This window comes from Phyllobates terribilis, unplaced genomic scaffold (assembly GCF_046119375.1).
Source record: "Phyllobates terribilis strain yellow unplaced genomic scaffold, ASM4611937v1 Scaffold_9__5_contigs__length_417890890, whole genome shotgun sequence".
Taxonomy (NCBI): Eukaryota; Metazoa; Chordata; class Amphibia; order Anura; family Dendrobatidae; genus Phyllobates; species Phyllobates terribilis.
In genome coordinates, this window is record NW_027362769.1 from 150,270,132 (window position 1) to 150,287,391 (window position 17,260).

Sequence of the window (17,260 nt, forward strand, 5' to 3'; positions counted from 1 at the left end):
GGCTGATCGGCTCCCAAAAATAAAAATACAATTAATATTAGTGAGTCATTGAATTACTGGAAGTCACACGATGATGATGACATTTCAAGTGAATGACAATTCATCAAGTTACAGAGCGGCTCTTTGTTCTGGGGTCTTCATTCCCTCGGCCAAAACCCTGGGCACTTCTTGTGAGGGCTACTCACTATGCCTCATGACATCATGATGTTGCTGGGGCCTAGTAATTGCAAGAGAATATGCCTACATACTGGCATTCGAGTGTCAGGCAAGTAAATTTTCACTGCCCTTTTCTAGCTGCCACAAAGTACTGACTTTAATGCTTCACCAGGGTCATGCAAACCTTTTTGCTTAGCTCTATCCACAGTTATATGCCATAGCTGTCCAATAGATGTGAGCGCCATCACAGAGACCCATGTCTGTCTCGAGAACGTGGCCTTGTTACGTGTAAAGCTGGCTCTCTCCATTCACATCTGTGGAAGTTCTGAAAATTTGAAGATTTGGAAATCTCATACAAATAAATGGAAAGAGCCACCTCTCCAGTCATGGTGACATACAATGGGGTCCCATTCTCCAGATAAATGCGGGCCTCAGAATCTGAACAGTCTGAATTCTCTCAGGGTTTAAAGTCTGAGGCCTGAATAAACCTATGGAAGGGGACTTCTTAATACATTTTGTTGTACAGTGCCTGAATTAATCATAGGGTGTGAGCTTTTGAATCGATTTTTCAGTATAAAGACTTGAAGTTTGGGTCCTTAAATCTGGAGTCCGTATTATTTGTGGGAATTGACGGCTGGGGTTTTACTACATAAAAATAAAACAAAATCATTGGTCTTAAAAGAGTTTATTGCATAGCATATATCAACTCCATGAATGACATTAAAACATCAACTTTTCAGATTTCTAGTAAACAAGTTTGCAAACTAAAACAAATGCATAAAAAACGGTAGAAAATATAAAGCAAAAAAATAGTGTAAACACGTTTGCCTGATTAACGTCTCTCTGCTGTGGGTCACAGAGGAGAGGGTCTCAAGCGGAGGACTCCCTTATATGATTTCCCTATGTAGCTAATAGGATATAATGAAAGGAGTTGCATTTATGAACACTTTTGGAGTGCAGTATACAGCTTACATTGCTATTAACACGGCAGAAGTGTTAGATAAGTGGCAGTTATGACGAAAGTTATATGTCTTGTAAACTTATCGAGTTTGTTTGGTGGCAATTTGGTTGACATCATCTGTTGAATGAGAATATTCGATGGTGGGTCAGTCCCCCAAAACTGGTGTCACTGCCTTGGTCACAGACAGTAATTCACATAGTGACTTGGGAAAGGACAGGATAGAAAAATCTCCACCTAGAACATGTCACCTACTTTTGTTAGGATGCGAGTGTGACCTAAGGGAGGGGAAGAAGATAAGTAACACAAGCGGTCATGTACATTGATCTAGGGGCTTGCTAGACTGGCAAAAGGTAGAGATTTTGTGGAGAAATTAGACTTTAGTTATGGTTTACATATATGATAACATGAACTTCTAACTATTTGACATTATTTAAACCTGTAGAACTCTGTGCTGATTACCGTAATTTTACTTTTGGAGACCGAAGACTGATTCATTGTTGATTTTAATGAAAGCAGAAAAAATTGACAAAAACATTCAGTATACTTCTAAACTCCTTATAGTTATAGTGTTTATATAAAGGGGTTGTTTCATATTCTTAAATTGGTAAAAATGCAAAGTGCCTTGTAGAAATAAGCACACAGGGCCCTGTAAGGTTGGATTTCTTTTCCCCTTAATAATAAAGACCTTTATTTAAAAACTGCATGTTGTGGTTACTTGTGTTATCTTTGTCTAATATTTAAATTTGTTTTGTGATCTGAAACATTTTAAGTGTGACAAACATGCAAAAGAATAAGAAATCGGGAATGGGGCAAAGACTTTTTTTAACAACACTGTATATCAAAAGAAGGTATACATGTTATTTTTAACATTTCTTAATGTGAATATTTTGAAAAAAACTTTTCCAAAATTCAGTATTCTAAACAGCATATGATCAGCATTTCTTGAATGTGATCAGATATTCAGGGTAGGCAACATCATCATGAAAAACAACAAATATTTTGGGGTTCGCGACATTATCCACAACTGAATCATAGCGGCCTTTGTTGGGGTCTCCATCAACATGTGGAGCTTCCTTGTAGGAGGGATCTCCCTTACAATATCGTCCAGTTATCACTGCGGCTTGGTAGATGTATTTCGTCCCATTAGAATCAGGACAAGAATATGTGTCGATACAAGAGTATTGTGAGTCCTCAGCGAAGTAGGTCCCATTTCCATACATTGTTGCTGTTGGAAATTAATAAAGTGAATTTACTAACATTTGATCACAAGACAATAAAATATACTAAAACTGTACTGCTGGCCATAGACATTACATAAGTATCGGCCATTCTGCATTTTCACCCCCCAAACTATTAATATGAACATGTAGCTCTTTTAAAGACAAGTCCAGCCATATCTTTCTTTAATGGACAGTGCGTAGCTCTTTTACTGAGCAATCGGTGTTTGAATTGATATGCAATTGAGGCCAGGGGCAGACATCACCTGTGAAGGGCCCCTGTGCAGGGCTTGTGTCTGGGCCCCCCCTATCTTCTTCATCAAGCTGTGAGTTTTAGTGTCAGGAGAGACACCGCTTAAAAATATAATGAACTATATATTAAAGCATATGCTGACTAGAGAGAGACATACAGGGGAGTCCTCCTAACATTTGAGAAGGAAAGTTTATATGGGTAGAAAGTGTAACGATCACAGTATCTGAGCAACCTGCAGTGCAAATGGACCACCCTACCCGTAGAGGCTCCCTAACCCCCAGGAGCCTCCCTGCGCTACTTGGCCCATGTGTAGCAGAACTTTCTGCACATGTGAAATGTCCGTCCCTGCCCAAAACGCTAAATATATATGTTTGAAAAGTATGTTTAATTGTCCCTTCCTGCAGTCAGCAAACTAGTCCAGTACTGCTGTCAATCAATGCTACTGTGTGGAGGGAGCACGCCCATAGCAGTGCGACTGACAGCACGGCGTGTGCAGGGTGTAGAAGAAGAGGGACGACATAATTTTTAAACACATATGTATGGTGTTTAAGGATAATACAGGCATAATTAAAGAGGTTATTAGGAGGCTGATAAAGTGCTGCTTTTAGTGTTGAATTAGGATAACAGGTTCCATTTAATTGATGAAAAAAATGTAAAAGAAAAATTTGGTTTGTGTCACTATACAGTATTCTGAGAACCCCAAGTCTACGCTCCTGCAATGAGCTTTTGGTGCGTTTTTGACCCTGCAGATTTTCTGCACCTATTATTTAAATTAGGCTGCTTGCGTTTTTCCCTGCAGCTTTGCGTGTTTTTTTTAACGTGTTTATATCGCATTTTTGACCCTGCGGTCGTGACTTTTTGGTGTGTCATGCATAAGACTGCTTTGCTTTTGATACTTCCTTGTATCTTACTTTGACAAATCTTTATTGACATACTTTAGATGCTGATTACTTGCGTTTTTGATACGTTTCCGTTGCGGAAACACACGTAAAACTCATGTGCGTTTTTTACCTGCAGAATTTCCGCAACTAATGGAAGTCTAGGGGAAAATCCACACAGAATACTCAACGTCTGTTTTATAGGCTAGGCTAGTGCAGGTCATTAGCCGGCCTCCATTGTGCTCCTTTGCTATGCACACAGAGCCTGTCACATCTGCAATTTGCGGATATGACTGGCTCTTCTGATCAGATTTGTACATGTTCCTTCTGATCTGCAGTTTCCTGCTCCAAGATGTGACTCAAGGTCAAATAGGACCCTTGATTTTTATCCCCCGACAGCCCATCATAGATGTGCTCATAAAGTGGAGTCTGTGATTGGCTGACAGAGGATGAGACCCCCAGTGTGTGCAATGTCAGTTACTGTTTAAGGGGCCTCTCCTGACTCCTTACAGAGGCTGTAGGCAATGTACACCCAGAGGCACTAAGCACAGTTCTTTCTTCCTCCCTCACAATTCCCTCTCTGCAAGGCCATCTGGAGTAAAGGTATGTTCAAACATTGCTTTTTTTCATAGTTTTTTTTCTGCAGCAAAACCTGATCTCCTGCCAGGAAGGTTTGTTCAGGATTTTGCCTGTTTTTTTCCTTGCTTTTGCTGCGTTTTTTGGTGCGTTTTTGCTGCGTTTTTCAGGATCCCAAAGTTCAGCTTTGCTTCCAGCACAGAAGCATGAACATCGGTCACCAATGCAAGACATATGTGAAACCATATTAACCAGAATTTCAAGTGTAACAGTGGGGGAGGTGAATTATTCAGGTATAGTTTTATGACATGCAGAAGTAGCGCTGTTGCTTTAAAAGCATTCAGCAACTATTAGAAGTAACACAAGCACATGAGATAGGAAGTGTTGTGCTCAAGAAGCATCCAGCAACTAGAGGGGTTAACACAGTCACAGGAGAAGGTGAGTGTTTTAGCAGAGCCCCAGGGGGATTGTGGGGAAGTTGTTTACTGTCTGGCTGGAGCCAAAGAGAAAGGTGGTGTGTATGTTCTGTATCTCACAGAACCGCCCCTGCAAGTGAAAAGGATTCAAGTCAGGAGTGAAGCTAAGCACAGGTCAGGTAGAGTTCCTGAACTAACAGTGCCGAGTATTGTCATGCAGAAAGATAAGGAATGGAAGAAATGGTGTCACAGGGATCATCTCACTCAGCAAACCCTCCCCCCTCCTCCATCTCACTGTGCTGTAAAGGATGCTATGTTCATTAATGTGCCTTTTCATTAGAACTGTGCTGTCCTGTACTACTGGGAAGACTGTGAACTGCTGTGCTGCTAAGGAAACTGTACTGCTTGTCACTGGAGCCTGTTGCTCATAAGACTTTACTTGCACTGGTTGTGCGGCTTTTTATTAAATGCTACTGTTCCACCGTTTATGAGGACACTTGTCAAGTGTGTCTGGTCAGTAAGTGAAATAACCTACATGTCTGTGCCTGAGGTTCAATACCCCTGTGTGCCTGAGAGAAGCTGCAGCACATGGTCTATGGTCACCCCGAGTAATGGTTCCCCCAGGATTTCAAAGAATTCATGTAACCTGTCTCGACCCTATCTGAACCTAGCAGTGTGCATGCATCATTGGTGGCCCATACGGGGAATCCTGAACGGGAATTAGCGTGTAGAGGGAGAAGAGGAAAAGTGTCTGGAAAAACACAGCAGCACAGTACCTCAACTCAACTCTGCTACACCAGTTAAAGGGGATCAACCTTAAAGAAAAACTCACTGGCAGCAATGGATGTGGAAATACAAATGGACAGAATTAGTGAGCTGCTTCTTCAGTTAACCTGTGAAGAATTGAGATCAGTAGCAGAACATATAAAGATGTCAGTAGAACAGTTTTCCAAAGCACACAACCGGCAACTGTTAGCTGCCTTTAATGCAAAAATGGATGAGCTGGGGGGGGAAGAAGCTGAAGATGTCATGAGGACATTTCTCCAGGAACTAACACAGTTTCTAACCAGGTTGAAGTTGGATGATGGAAGGGTGGCGCCAATTATCAAAAGCGGGAATCTCCTTCCACAAACTGAACCACAGGAATTGAAAGAACAATTCAAAGCCCTAACAACCGCCCTGCAGGAATCGACCAAAACCTCTGAACGGGTAACAGACTCAGACAGGACCTTTAACCTGCTCGGGTTAGATAAATCAGGGAGACAGTCCTCTCTAACACCACAAATCACCATAAGAAAAGAATTCAAGATCCTGGGACAGATTGGAGAGTGTGAACAGAAAGAGAGACTGTCTTATATGAACTTGTTGCACCAGATAGATGCAGGCTTACAGAAAGGCTACCAGCCAGATGAGATCGTTGAGGGGGTGGTGAAAGCTATCAGCCCAGGACTGAACCTCCGTAGTATGCTAGAAATGAAGAGTCAACTGACCTTGCAACAGCTGAAGATGATTTTAAAAGGGCACTATAAAGAAGAAAGTACTTCAGAATTGTTCCACCGACTCATTAACCTCTCACAGAAAAATAATGAATCCCCCAAAGTTTCTTGTTCAGAGCAATTGAACTGAAGGATAGACTGTTTGCATCCATAGATGAAGAAGTGGAAGAGAAGTTTGATGCTGGACTAGTCCAGAAGAAGTTCTTGAGATCATTGGGAACAGGATTAATCAGAAAAGATATCAAGTTGCAGCTCAAACAGTACCTAGAAGATCCTGGCATTTTGGACTAAGTGCTAATTGAAAAAATGAATGAGGCCGCTGGTTTGGAGTCTGAGAGCGAACAGAAGTTAAAGAAAGGCCCTGCTCCTAAAATCACCAAAATGAGTCAACTGAAATTGGAGACCCCCCGGTGGCCAGTCCAAAAATGCATCCTCCTGTGCCAACTCCGAGAGGGAACCTTAAATCACCAACAAAAGAGAAGCCTCCCAGCACTGACTGGGAGGAAGTAATAGGAGAATTGCGAGCCGAGTTGATTGAGGTGAAAAAGTTCATTAGTTCCAGGCCAGAACCGGTAACCCTCAGACCCAGGAGTGGGTTGCAAAACAGAAGATACCAGGTTTGTGAAGCATGCTGTTCATCAAATCAGAGTACGGTGTGTGTCCACTGTCTAAGATGTGGTGAGGAAGGACATTATGCCAAGGAATGCCAATAGTCACGGTCATTTGGGTTAAAAGACAGGAGGTTACCAGTGAGGGGCGACTGGTAACCTGCGACACGGAAGAGGCCCCAGAAGCAAATCCAAATCTCTACAGAACAGCGAATGAGGTAAAATGGCTGCATCAGTTCTATCCCCAAGTGTGTTCCCGTCTACAACAGCTGCAAGGGAGACAGGGGCATCAGTTACTTAATGCCCAGTGTGGAGGTCAAACAGTGTACTCCTGGGAGGAGGATTCCTCAGTCAGTAAAGATAGCCTCATCAGCCTAATCGGTGAAAGGTGCTTTATACAGTGCCAGCTAGATGGACTCCTAGTAAAAGCACTGTGGGACACAGGAGCCCAAGCGAGCCTTTTAAATGAAGAATGGAGAAGGCACTACCTGCCACACAATTGCCTTCGATCACTAAAAGAACTCTTGGGACTAGTGGAACTCCACGGAAAAGCAGTCAACCAGACCGGAATCCCTTTCATAGGCTGGGTGGAAGTGACTTTCCAACTCAGTGCCATGAAGAACATCAACACCATCGAGCTTTTGGTACCTTTTCTCGTGACCAGTGATCAGAACATGGCAGAGGATCCTATCCTGGGTTATAATGTAATCAGTGAGGTCATCACGAAACACAAGACAGTGGCGTTGGTGGTGGATGCAATCGCCACATCGCTCGCCATACCCAACTCTGTGGTGGACAACGTGATTCATAGAGTAAAGAAAGCACAGAAGAAAATGGATTTAAAAGAAGTCAAGGTAGACTTGCGCCCTACCATCATCCCTGCAAACCAAATGGTGGGGGTGAGGTGTGGAGTCCGGGTAGAACCGGGAAGAAAAGTCTAGAAAAGACTGTTCATGCCAAAAGACTCCTCATAACTTCTGGAAGGCCTAGTTCAAGGTGAGACTGTGCTTACGATTCCTACTGGTGGGTTTGCTAGAGTGACAGTACCGGTGATGAATACTACGAAACACGAAATTAGACTGGATCCAAAGACTGTGCAAGGTCACATTGAAACCGTTAAAACGGTAAACCAAGCAAGTGTGAGACCAGCCCAGGGGTCTACAGTGAATTCAGTTTCCCCACCAAGGAACAGGAGTTGCCCAGGGGAGAAAATTGCGCTACCCACCTCGGGGCCCTGGGATCCCTCCAGTACCCCTGGAACACTTGTGTGCTGAAGATCTAGCAGTAGCCAAACAGATGCTGAGAGAAGAGTGTCATGCATTCTCCAAAGATGACTCTGATATAGGCTGTATCCCATCGTTGCATTTGAAAATCAATTTGAAAGACACGACCCCAGTAACCAGAAGTTACATGTCTGTGCTGAAACCATTACATCGTGAAGTGAAAGAATATTTACAAGATCTCATCAACACAGGTTGGGTCCAAAAGTCGAAGTCGTCTTATTCCTCTCCTATTGTCTGTGTTAGGAAGAAGGACGGTACGTTGAGACTCTGTTGTGATTACCGGGAACTAAACCGAAAGTCAGTACCTGATCGACACCCGATACCAAAGATCCAAGATATGCTGGATAGCCTATCAGGCAGCACCTGGTTCTCTGTCCTTGATCAGGGTAAGGCATACCACCAAGGGTTTGTCGAAGAGTCCAGTAGACCCTTGACAGCATTCATCACACCATGGGGATTATATGAGTGGATCCGCATACCGTTTGGGCTCAGTTCAACTCCAGCAGAATTCCAGAGGAGCATGGAGACATGTTTAGAAGGATTGAGGGACGATATCTTCCAGCCGTACTTGGATGACAATCTGGTACACAGCAAAACCTTCCGGGAGCATGTTGAACACGTGAGGACCATATTACAACGGTATCAACAACACGGATGACCCCAACAAAGTGTGAACTGTTCAAAAGGCAAGTCCGATTTCTAGGGAAAATTTTGTGCGGAGAAGGATATACCATGGACCCAGTAGAAATCGCTCTGGTACTGGCCTTAAAAGACAAGCTGCCTTCTACTGTCGGGAAGTTGAGTCAGATATTAGAATTCCTCTCCTACTATCATACTTACATTCGGAACTTCTCCAGGATTGCCGCCCCACTATACCTCCTCTTGGGGGGGATGACAGAGACAACAACACCAACGGAGAAAAGAAGAATGTGGGTAGGACCGGGTTTAAAAGAAACAACGTCGTTTCGTCCCCACAGCCCATTCTCTGGGCAGCAGACCACCAGGAGGTATTGGAAGAACTAGTAGACTACCTGGTGAAACCACCCATTTTGGGATATCCTGATTTCAATTTACCATTCTTTCTTCATTGTAACACTTCTCAAGTTGGACTGGGAGCTGCCCTGTATCAGCATCAAGATGGAAAATGGAGAGTCATCGGTTACGGTTCTAAAACATTGACAGATACCGAGAAGAATTACCATCTACATTCCGGAAAATTGGAGTTCCTGGCACTGAAATGGGCTATCTGTGAACGATTTAGAGATTATCTCTACTACAGCAAAGAGTTTGAGGTATACACTGACAACAACGCTTTGACCTATGTCCTTACTACAGCCAAACTGAATGCAACGGGTCAGAGATGGGTCGCTGAACTAGCTGACTTCAATTTCAGCATCAAGTACAGGCCAGGAAAATGCAATGCGGATGCTGACGGATTGTCAAGAATGCCACTAGAGCCTGAGGAGTTCATGCAAGAATGCTCGGAGGAAGTCAATCTGAGAGCACTACCCAAGCAGTACAAGCTTATCAGGAGGAAAACACACCATTGTGGTGTCCGTTGACAGTGGAAACCACCATAAAAGTGAGAGAAAAAGATCACCCCCGGTCTATTCAACAACTACCAAAAGGGAAAATCCATAGAGCACAACGGGAAGATCAGATAATTGGTAGAATACTACTTTATGTGGACCAAAATCGGTTTCCACATAAAGGAGAGAGACACTGAGTCACCAGCAGTATCTGTTTTAATTAAAGAATGGACGAAGCTCTACCTGAATAAAAACTGTATCCTGTATCGTAAAGGAGGACAAAACCGGCAGTTGGTACTACCCAGAGTATTCCGTAGGTTGGTCTTCAAAAAACTCCAAGAAAACATGGGACACATGGGAGTAGAAAGGACAACCAACTTGATCCCGGAACGTTTCTTCTGACCGTACATGCAGAGAGATATTGAGAGGTACGTGACCATTGAGTGTGGGTGTCTGAAAGATAAACGTCCCAACACATCAACCTGGGCACCTATGGGCAACATCCAATCTACGTATCCTATTGATATGGTCTGAATAGACTTTCTACATCTCAAGACGTGCAAGGGTGGTTACGAATACATCTTGGTGGTGATGAACCATTTTACTTGATGTGCCCAAGCATATGCCACCACCAATAAATCGGGTAGAACAGCAGCAGAGAAGATCTTCATTCTTCAATGATTTTTGCTTTGAGGTTTGGGTTCCCTACGAGGTTACACCACAACCAAGGAAAATAATTTGAGAACCAGTTCTTTGCCAAGGTAGGAAAGTACTGTAGAATTTGGAGATCCCACACAACGTCCTATCACCCAGAGGGTAATGGACAAGTGGAACGTTTTAACCGGACATTATTGTCGATGTTGCGCCTTTTAACAGCTGATGAGAAGAAAGGCTGGAAGAGTTCTCTGTCAAAAGTGGCACATGCCTATAACTGTACAAAGAGCGATTCAACCGGTTACTCACCCTTTTTCCTATTGTATGGATGATCGCCAAGACTGCCAATCGACATCATGTTCGATACTTGGGTGTCAGAGAATTATATAACGTATCCGGAGTGCATTCGGAAATGGAAGGAATGGAAGTCAGAGGCATACAACATAGCATCCAAAGTGGTTACGCAAGGACAGAGCAAGAGTAGGGAGTACTATGATCGAAAATGTTATGGAGCAGAATTGACACCGGGAAGCCGGGTGCTAGTCAAGAACGTACGTGAGAAAGGCGATCCAGGAAAACTTTGTGTATGTGGTCATAAGGAGGAAAGCTGATGACAGCCCAGTGTATGAAATCCGATTGGAAACGGGAGACCAAAAAACCAGAATAGTCCATTAGAATTTACTACTACCCTGTGATTATCTCCCACCACAACAAGACTTTGCAGAAGTAGACCGACGTCATCCGAGATTCGACTAAGGGACCACCACAGACTGAAGCTCCGGAGGTGGACAGTGACCTTGAAAGTTCCGATGGAGAAGAACACACCATTGTATTTCTCGGACCAGCAAGGAGAGGGATGTACCATCCTCAGGAGAGTGAACTAAGTCCTGAGGCTCCAGAGTTCGTACCAAGGAGTACAGATGAAGTCCAATTCAGATCTGATGATCGAACACCGGCCCCTGGAGAGACCGATCGACACTCAGGAGGAGCAGAATTACCAGACCATGCAGAAACAAGCGACTCAGGAGAAGTACAGGAACTTACAGAGGCAGCTCCAAGAGCATCTGAAGAAGCATGGGAAATGAGTGCAGCAGAAGAAACTTCTGTGACCGAAAAACCCGTGGTCTGAGGAACAACCCACAAGGAGGATGTTGACTCGAGAAGTGAGGAGGCCCGTGATGCTGACGTATAAGACACTTGGTGAACCGAGTCAAGTGCCATGGACTCTCGACTGGAAACAGGTATCTCTGCCTGTGGACCAGATAAGCCCACTTGAGTGGTATTCACCACCGAGAGGCAGTATGGAAGATGTTGCCTGGTGGAAAGACTTGTTTTCATGCTTTGATTTTTGCTTAAAAGACTTTGTAGAAACAAAGAACTGTTAAAGCATAGAGAGAGAGAGCTGGTTGAAGGCGTACGGAAAGCTCCAGCTGAAGAGATGCTGATTGTTTTAATTGTGTTAATTGTTCTTACAGGCATCCTACAAGAAAAAGGTTGTAAGATTAGGTTGTTATCAATGTTAATGAATGTTATACCAATTTCACAATGCCAGTTTGTATATAAAGTTATCCATCTTTCACCACTGTCTCAGAATTGGTCAGATTGACCAATTAAGACGAATGTCGAGGACGACATTCAAAAAGGAGGGAAGAGTGTGACATGCAGAAGTAGTGCTGTTGCTTTAAAAGCATTCAGCAAGTATTAGAAGTAACACAAGCACATTAGACAGGAAGTGTTGTGCTCAAGAAGTATCCAGCAACTAGAGGGGTTAACACAGTCACAGGAGAAGGGGAGTGTTTTAGCAGAGCCCCAGGGGGATTGTGGGGAAGTTGTTTACTGTCTGGCTGGAGACGAAGAGAAAGGTGGTGTGTATGTTCTGTATCTCACAGAAGCGCCCCTGCAAGTGAAAAGGATTCAAGTCAGGAGTGAAGCTAAGCACAGGTCAGATACAGTTCCTGAACTAACAGTGCCGAGGCAGAAAGATAAGGAATGGAAGAAATGGTGTCACAGGGATCATCTCACTCAGCAAACCCCCCCTTCCTCCATCTCACTGTGCTGTAAAGAATGCTGTGTTCATTAATGTGCCTTTGCATTAGAACTGTGCTGTCCTGTACTACTGGGAAGACTGTGAACTGCTGTGCTGCTAAGGAAACTGTACTGTTTGTCCCTGGAGCCTGTTGCTCATAAGACTTAACTTGCACTGGCTGTGCGGGCTTCTTATTAAATGCTACTGTTCTACCGTTTATGAGGACTCTTGTCAAGTGTGTCTGGTCAGTAAGTGAAAAACCTACATGTCTGTGCCTGAGGGTCAATACCCCTGTGTGCCTGAGAGAAGCTTCAGCACATGGTCTATGGTCGCCCTGAGTAACGGTTCTCCCAGGATTCCAAAGAATTCATGTAACCTCTCTCGCCCCTATCTGAACCTAGCGATGTGCGCATAGGCGGATTATAATGAGGGCAATCTTGGCTACCGCCCGGGGCCTCCAGTCTCCAGGGGGCCCGGGGCTCCGGGGGGGCTATGGCCGGATTGCCCTCATTATATGTGTGGCCCCGCGGCACATACCAGCAGACAGTGGCGGGGGGGGCCCGGACCACTCCCCCAGCAGCGGTGCACGGCCGCTGCTTCTTCTTCGGCCGGGCCAGCACTGCAGCAGTTAACTTCCCTGTGTGCTGGCCCGGTCGCGTCACTGCTAGGAGACACGGCCCTGTGCGCGGCCGTGTCTCCTAGCTGTGTCGTCACGCAGTGCGCGCCCGGCCTGCACTGCTACTTACCACCGGAGAGGAGCAGGAGCCAGGAGGACTGGAGCCGAGCCGGGGGATGGTGAGTGTGTGTGTGAGAGAGTGTGTATGTGTGAGAGTGAGTGTGTGTGTGTATGTGTATGTATGTATGTGTATGCAGGGAGATATCATTGTGTGATGTCTGTTTATATGTATTTTTGTGTTTCAAATGTGTTTATGCGTGTATGTATATGTCTGTATATGTTTGTGTGCGTGTCTGCGTGCGTGACTGCGTGCGGCCTCCTGCTGAGTATAGATGGCGCCGTGGGCCTCCTTCTGTCTCTGGAGGGGGGGCCGTGTGGCCTCCCGCTGTGTATAGATGGCACAGTGCGGCCTCCCGCTGTGTCTAGATGGCTCCGTGCGGGCTTCCTGCTGTGTATAGATGGCACAGTGCGGCCTCCTGCTGTGTCTAGATGGCTCTGTGCGGCCTCCCGCTGTGTATAGATGTCTCCGTGCGGCCTCCCGCTGTGTATAAATGGCTACGTGCAGCCTCCCGCTGTGTATAGATGGCTACGTGCTGCCTCCCGCTGTGTATAGATGGCACCGTGCGGCTCCCTGCTGTGTATAGATGGCTACGTGCGGCCTCCCGCTGTCTCTGGTGGGGGGGCGCCGTGCGGCCTCCCGCTGTGTATAGATGGCACCATGCAGCTCCCTGCTGTGTATAGATGGCACCGTGCGGCCTCCCGCTGTGTATAGATGGCACCGTGCGGCCTCCCGCTGTGATTAGATGGCTCCGTGCGGCCTCCCGCTGTGTATAGATGGCACCATGCGGCTCCCTGCTGTGTATAGATGGCTCCGTGTGGCTCCCTGCTATGTATAGATTGGCTCCGTGCGGCTCCCTGCTGTTTATAGATGGCTCCGTGTGGCCTCCCGCTGTGTATAGATGGCACCGTGCGGCTCCCTGCTGTGTATAGATGGCTACGTGCGGCCTCCCGCTGTCTCTGGTGGGGGGCATCGTGCGGCCTCCCGCTGTGTATAGATGGCACCATGCAGCTCCCTGCTGTGTATAGATGGCACCGTGCGGCCTCCCGCTGTGTATAGATGGCACCGTGCGGCCTCCCGCTGTGTATAGATGGCACCGTGCGGCTCCCTGCTGTGTATAGATGGCTCCGTGCGGCTCCCTGCTGTGTATAGATGGCTCCGTGCGGCCTCCCGCTGTGTATAGATGGCTCTGTGCGGCCTCCCGCTGTGTATAGATGGCACCGTGTGGCTCCCTGCTGTGTATAGATGGCTACGTGCGGCCTCCCGCTGTGTATAGATGGCTCCATGCGGCCTCCCGCTGTGTATAGATGGCTCCGTGCGGCCTCCCGCTGTGTATAGATTGCTCCGTGCGGCTTCCCGCTGTGTACAGATGGCTACGTGCGGCCTCTCGCTGTGTATAGATGGCGCCGTGCGGCCTCCCGCTGTGTATAGATGGCTAGGTGCGGCCTCCTGCTGTGTATAGATGGCTACGTGTGCTCAATATTGAGTCATACAATTAATGTAAAGCTATGTGCCCACGATGCAGAAATGCTCCGGATTTTTTTTGAGCGTTTCTGCATCTCCCTGGCAGAAAAAACGCATGCGGATTGTACATGCGGATTGTACATGCGTTTTTCCTGCCAGGGACATGCGGATGTGAAGCGTTCTTCACTTGCATTTCCGCATGCGGGTTGACAAGCGCTTTCCAAGCGATTTTAGCATCACTTGGAAAGTGCTTGACAACTTGGTCACACTAACGGCATGGATTTATATAGTGTGACCGTAAAAGAATGGTAAAAAATAAATATATACTTACCTTCTGATGGCCTGCCGACGTCAGCGGTCGCGTGACCCCTCACATGACTAAATGACGTCACGGCAGGTCCTTTTCAGACCATTGCGAGCTGCCGGCAAGCCAGGGCGCATCGGATAAAGACACCGGGGGCCATCAGAAGGTGAGTATAATATTTATTTTTTATTTTATTCTTTTTTTTACAGGTTCTATGGTACTTGGGTCCGGAGGAGAGTCTCCTGCCCTCCACACCCAGGTACCATCCGCACATTGAAACGCATGGATTCTGCATGTACAGATGCAGTGATGCGGATTACATGCGTTCCAATGCAAGTTAATGGTGGCGAAAGCGCCGCGCTTCCGCAAAATAATTGTTAGTGCTGCGGATTTTTCCGCAATGATAATCGCAGCGGAAATTTCCGCAGCATGTGCGCAGCACATGCGGATTATCATTGGGGAACATGGCAGACCTTCTACCAAGCGTTTTTTAAGCGTTTCCGCAGCGGAATTGCCGCTGCGAAAACGTTTAAAAAACGCGTAGTGGGCACACAGCCTAAAAAAAATTATTATAATTAATATTGTGCCAAATTAATTTCACGTGAACTATCACATGATCTATCACAGGGGATCATGTGACATGTCACGTGATACATCAGGTGTGTGTGTGTGGGGTGGGGGGCCCGCGCCTTCTAAACTGCTCGGGGCCCTTGCGACTCTTAATCCACCCCTGGATGTGCATGTAACAGTTTAACTAAGACATTGGCAGAACATTGAGTTTGTAGGATACTATTTATTTTTACACTATTGTCTGCCATTGAGTTGCTCAGGAATTGTTCAATTTTACACCTCCATGGGCCACAGGTATTGCTCAATCTCACACCTAGCTCAGCCAATGTTTACTGTGTACACGTCACTAATTTTATTACACTGTTCTAATCCAAACTGCCATCTCAGGTGACCAAGACAAGATGGTAAAATCACAAAAACAAATGAGTTTCACTTACTGCTCTATTTGATTTTTTCAATAAAAAACGCAGCAAAATCTGATAACTATGTTCAAACAAGGCGTTTTTTCAGTGTTTTGTCACCACCAATTACTTCCAATGGGTGAAAAAATTCTGAAAAAACTATGAAAGAAGGGACATGCTCTATTCTGCAAAAAAAACATGCAAAACACAAAATACTAATTAAACAAAAAGTAAGGTGTGTGCTTGAGATTTCTGGAATCTCGTAGACTCTGCTGGTACTGTAAAACTTGCATAAAAAAACCGCTGAAAAAATGCAATGTGTGAACATAGCCTAAGGGAGAAGGGTGTCCTGTGTGCCATGGATAGACCCCTTCACACTCTCTCCCCTGCAGAAAGAGCAGAGAGGTAATCACATGACTGCCAGGCTCAGTGTGAGCAACTCTCTCCCTATGATGCCCCGTGTGTCCTGCATCACAGAGTGGAAAGGACAGAGCGTCTTTTGCAGAGTGCAGGACAGCAGTCCGCCCCCCTCTGTGAGCAAATGACTCACGTACGGCCCCTTCCTCTTCTCGTAGTGTTGATGCTACTGCTGGATCTAGGATAGACAAAATGTTTCAGCAATTATAAGTGCCCCCTACCCTTCGGGGCCCCTGTACAAGAACAAGATATGGACAATAAATAGTTTTGCATTTATCATTTCCCTCTTCAACTCCTGATCCAGCTGCTCCCTCCCCCCTCCTGCAGTGAATTATGACTTGTGCAGAGAAAATTGACCTCCTGTTTCTACATAGAGCTGAGAAGAATTCAGCTAGTCAGTTTTTAATCACGTGATGTCATAGATCATATGGAAAAGAGAAGAATTAGCTGGATAGAAAGGCAGGTCTTTGTCTCTCTACAGGAAGTGTGGGGGGGGGCAGGACTTGACTGTTTCTCTGGTTTTTGCTCTTTTGTCTGTCAACTGCATACAAGCATATCAGAGAGGCAAGTCACATTTAGGAGCAATTAATCTACTGGACAATGACAAACACAATCTTTGGGCAGGCAAGTAAAATAAAATAAATTCCAGCACCTGTAGTGCTGACAGAATGCTAACGAAGGGTTGTAAATTTGCCACTGCCTAGGAATCTTACCATTTTTACCACAGTAGGATCTGTTGAATCCATTACGGTTAATGTTACCAATTGCTTCAGAATGTGTGCCGTGATACAGGCGCCTTATATTTTTCTGGCCAGGATTTTTTTTATTCACGTTATGCTTGTTAATGGTGAAACACTGCCAGGATTCTGCAGTCTGAATACGTTTGATCTAGAAAATGCAAAAAATAAAGTTGGTTTCTGTTTCTTTTGTATTTTAGCATCTCCTTTTAAGCATCTTTCAGGAAGGAAAATGTGTAATAATTTTAATGATATCTATAACTCTCCACACATGGAAAGACAAAATATGTTTATAGGATATTAACACCTTCAGGGGCTTTTTTTTTTACTTAAATGTATGTTAACGAAAATCATATTTGAAATAGATAATAAAATTTTTCCCCCATTTGTGTTCTATATTCTCTATATTGTACTGTCTATTGCTGGCTGCAGAATGAGTTAACTGAGAATATGTCAGTGAACTTCTTCCGATGGGAGTGACTATAACTATAATTTTCCTTCTTCCGAGTTCCTCTCAAATAACAGTTATAAACTCAGTAAGAGCTCACTGAAGGATTCTCAGTTAACCTATTCTGCAGCC

General features: G+C 45.2%; 1 protein-coding gene across 1 annotated transcript in view; it reads right to left on the reverse strand.

Annotated features, from left to right (window-relative positions):
• Positions 1-987: 987 nt before the first annotated feature.
• The window catches only part of LOC141160886 (protein mono-ADP-ribosyltransferase PARP15-like), a 148,726-nt gene continuing 132,453 nt past the window's right edge, over positions 988-17,260 (reverse strand). Inside the window, exons 13-14 of the mRNA XM_073645689.1 lie at positions 16,657-16,831; positions 988-2,342 (exon numbers count right to left, since the gene is read on the reverse strand). Coding sequence (XP_073501790.1) covers positions 2,050-2,342; positions 16,657-16,831 — 468 coding nt within the window. The 3' untranslated portion in view covers positions 988-2,049. The remainder of the gene's footprint in view (positions 2,343-16,656; positions 16,832-17,260) is intronic.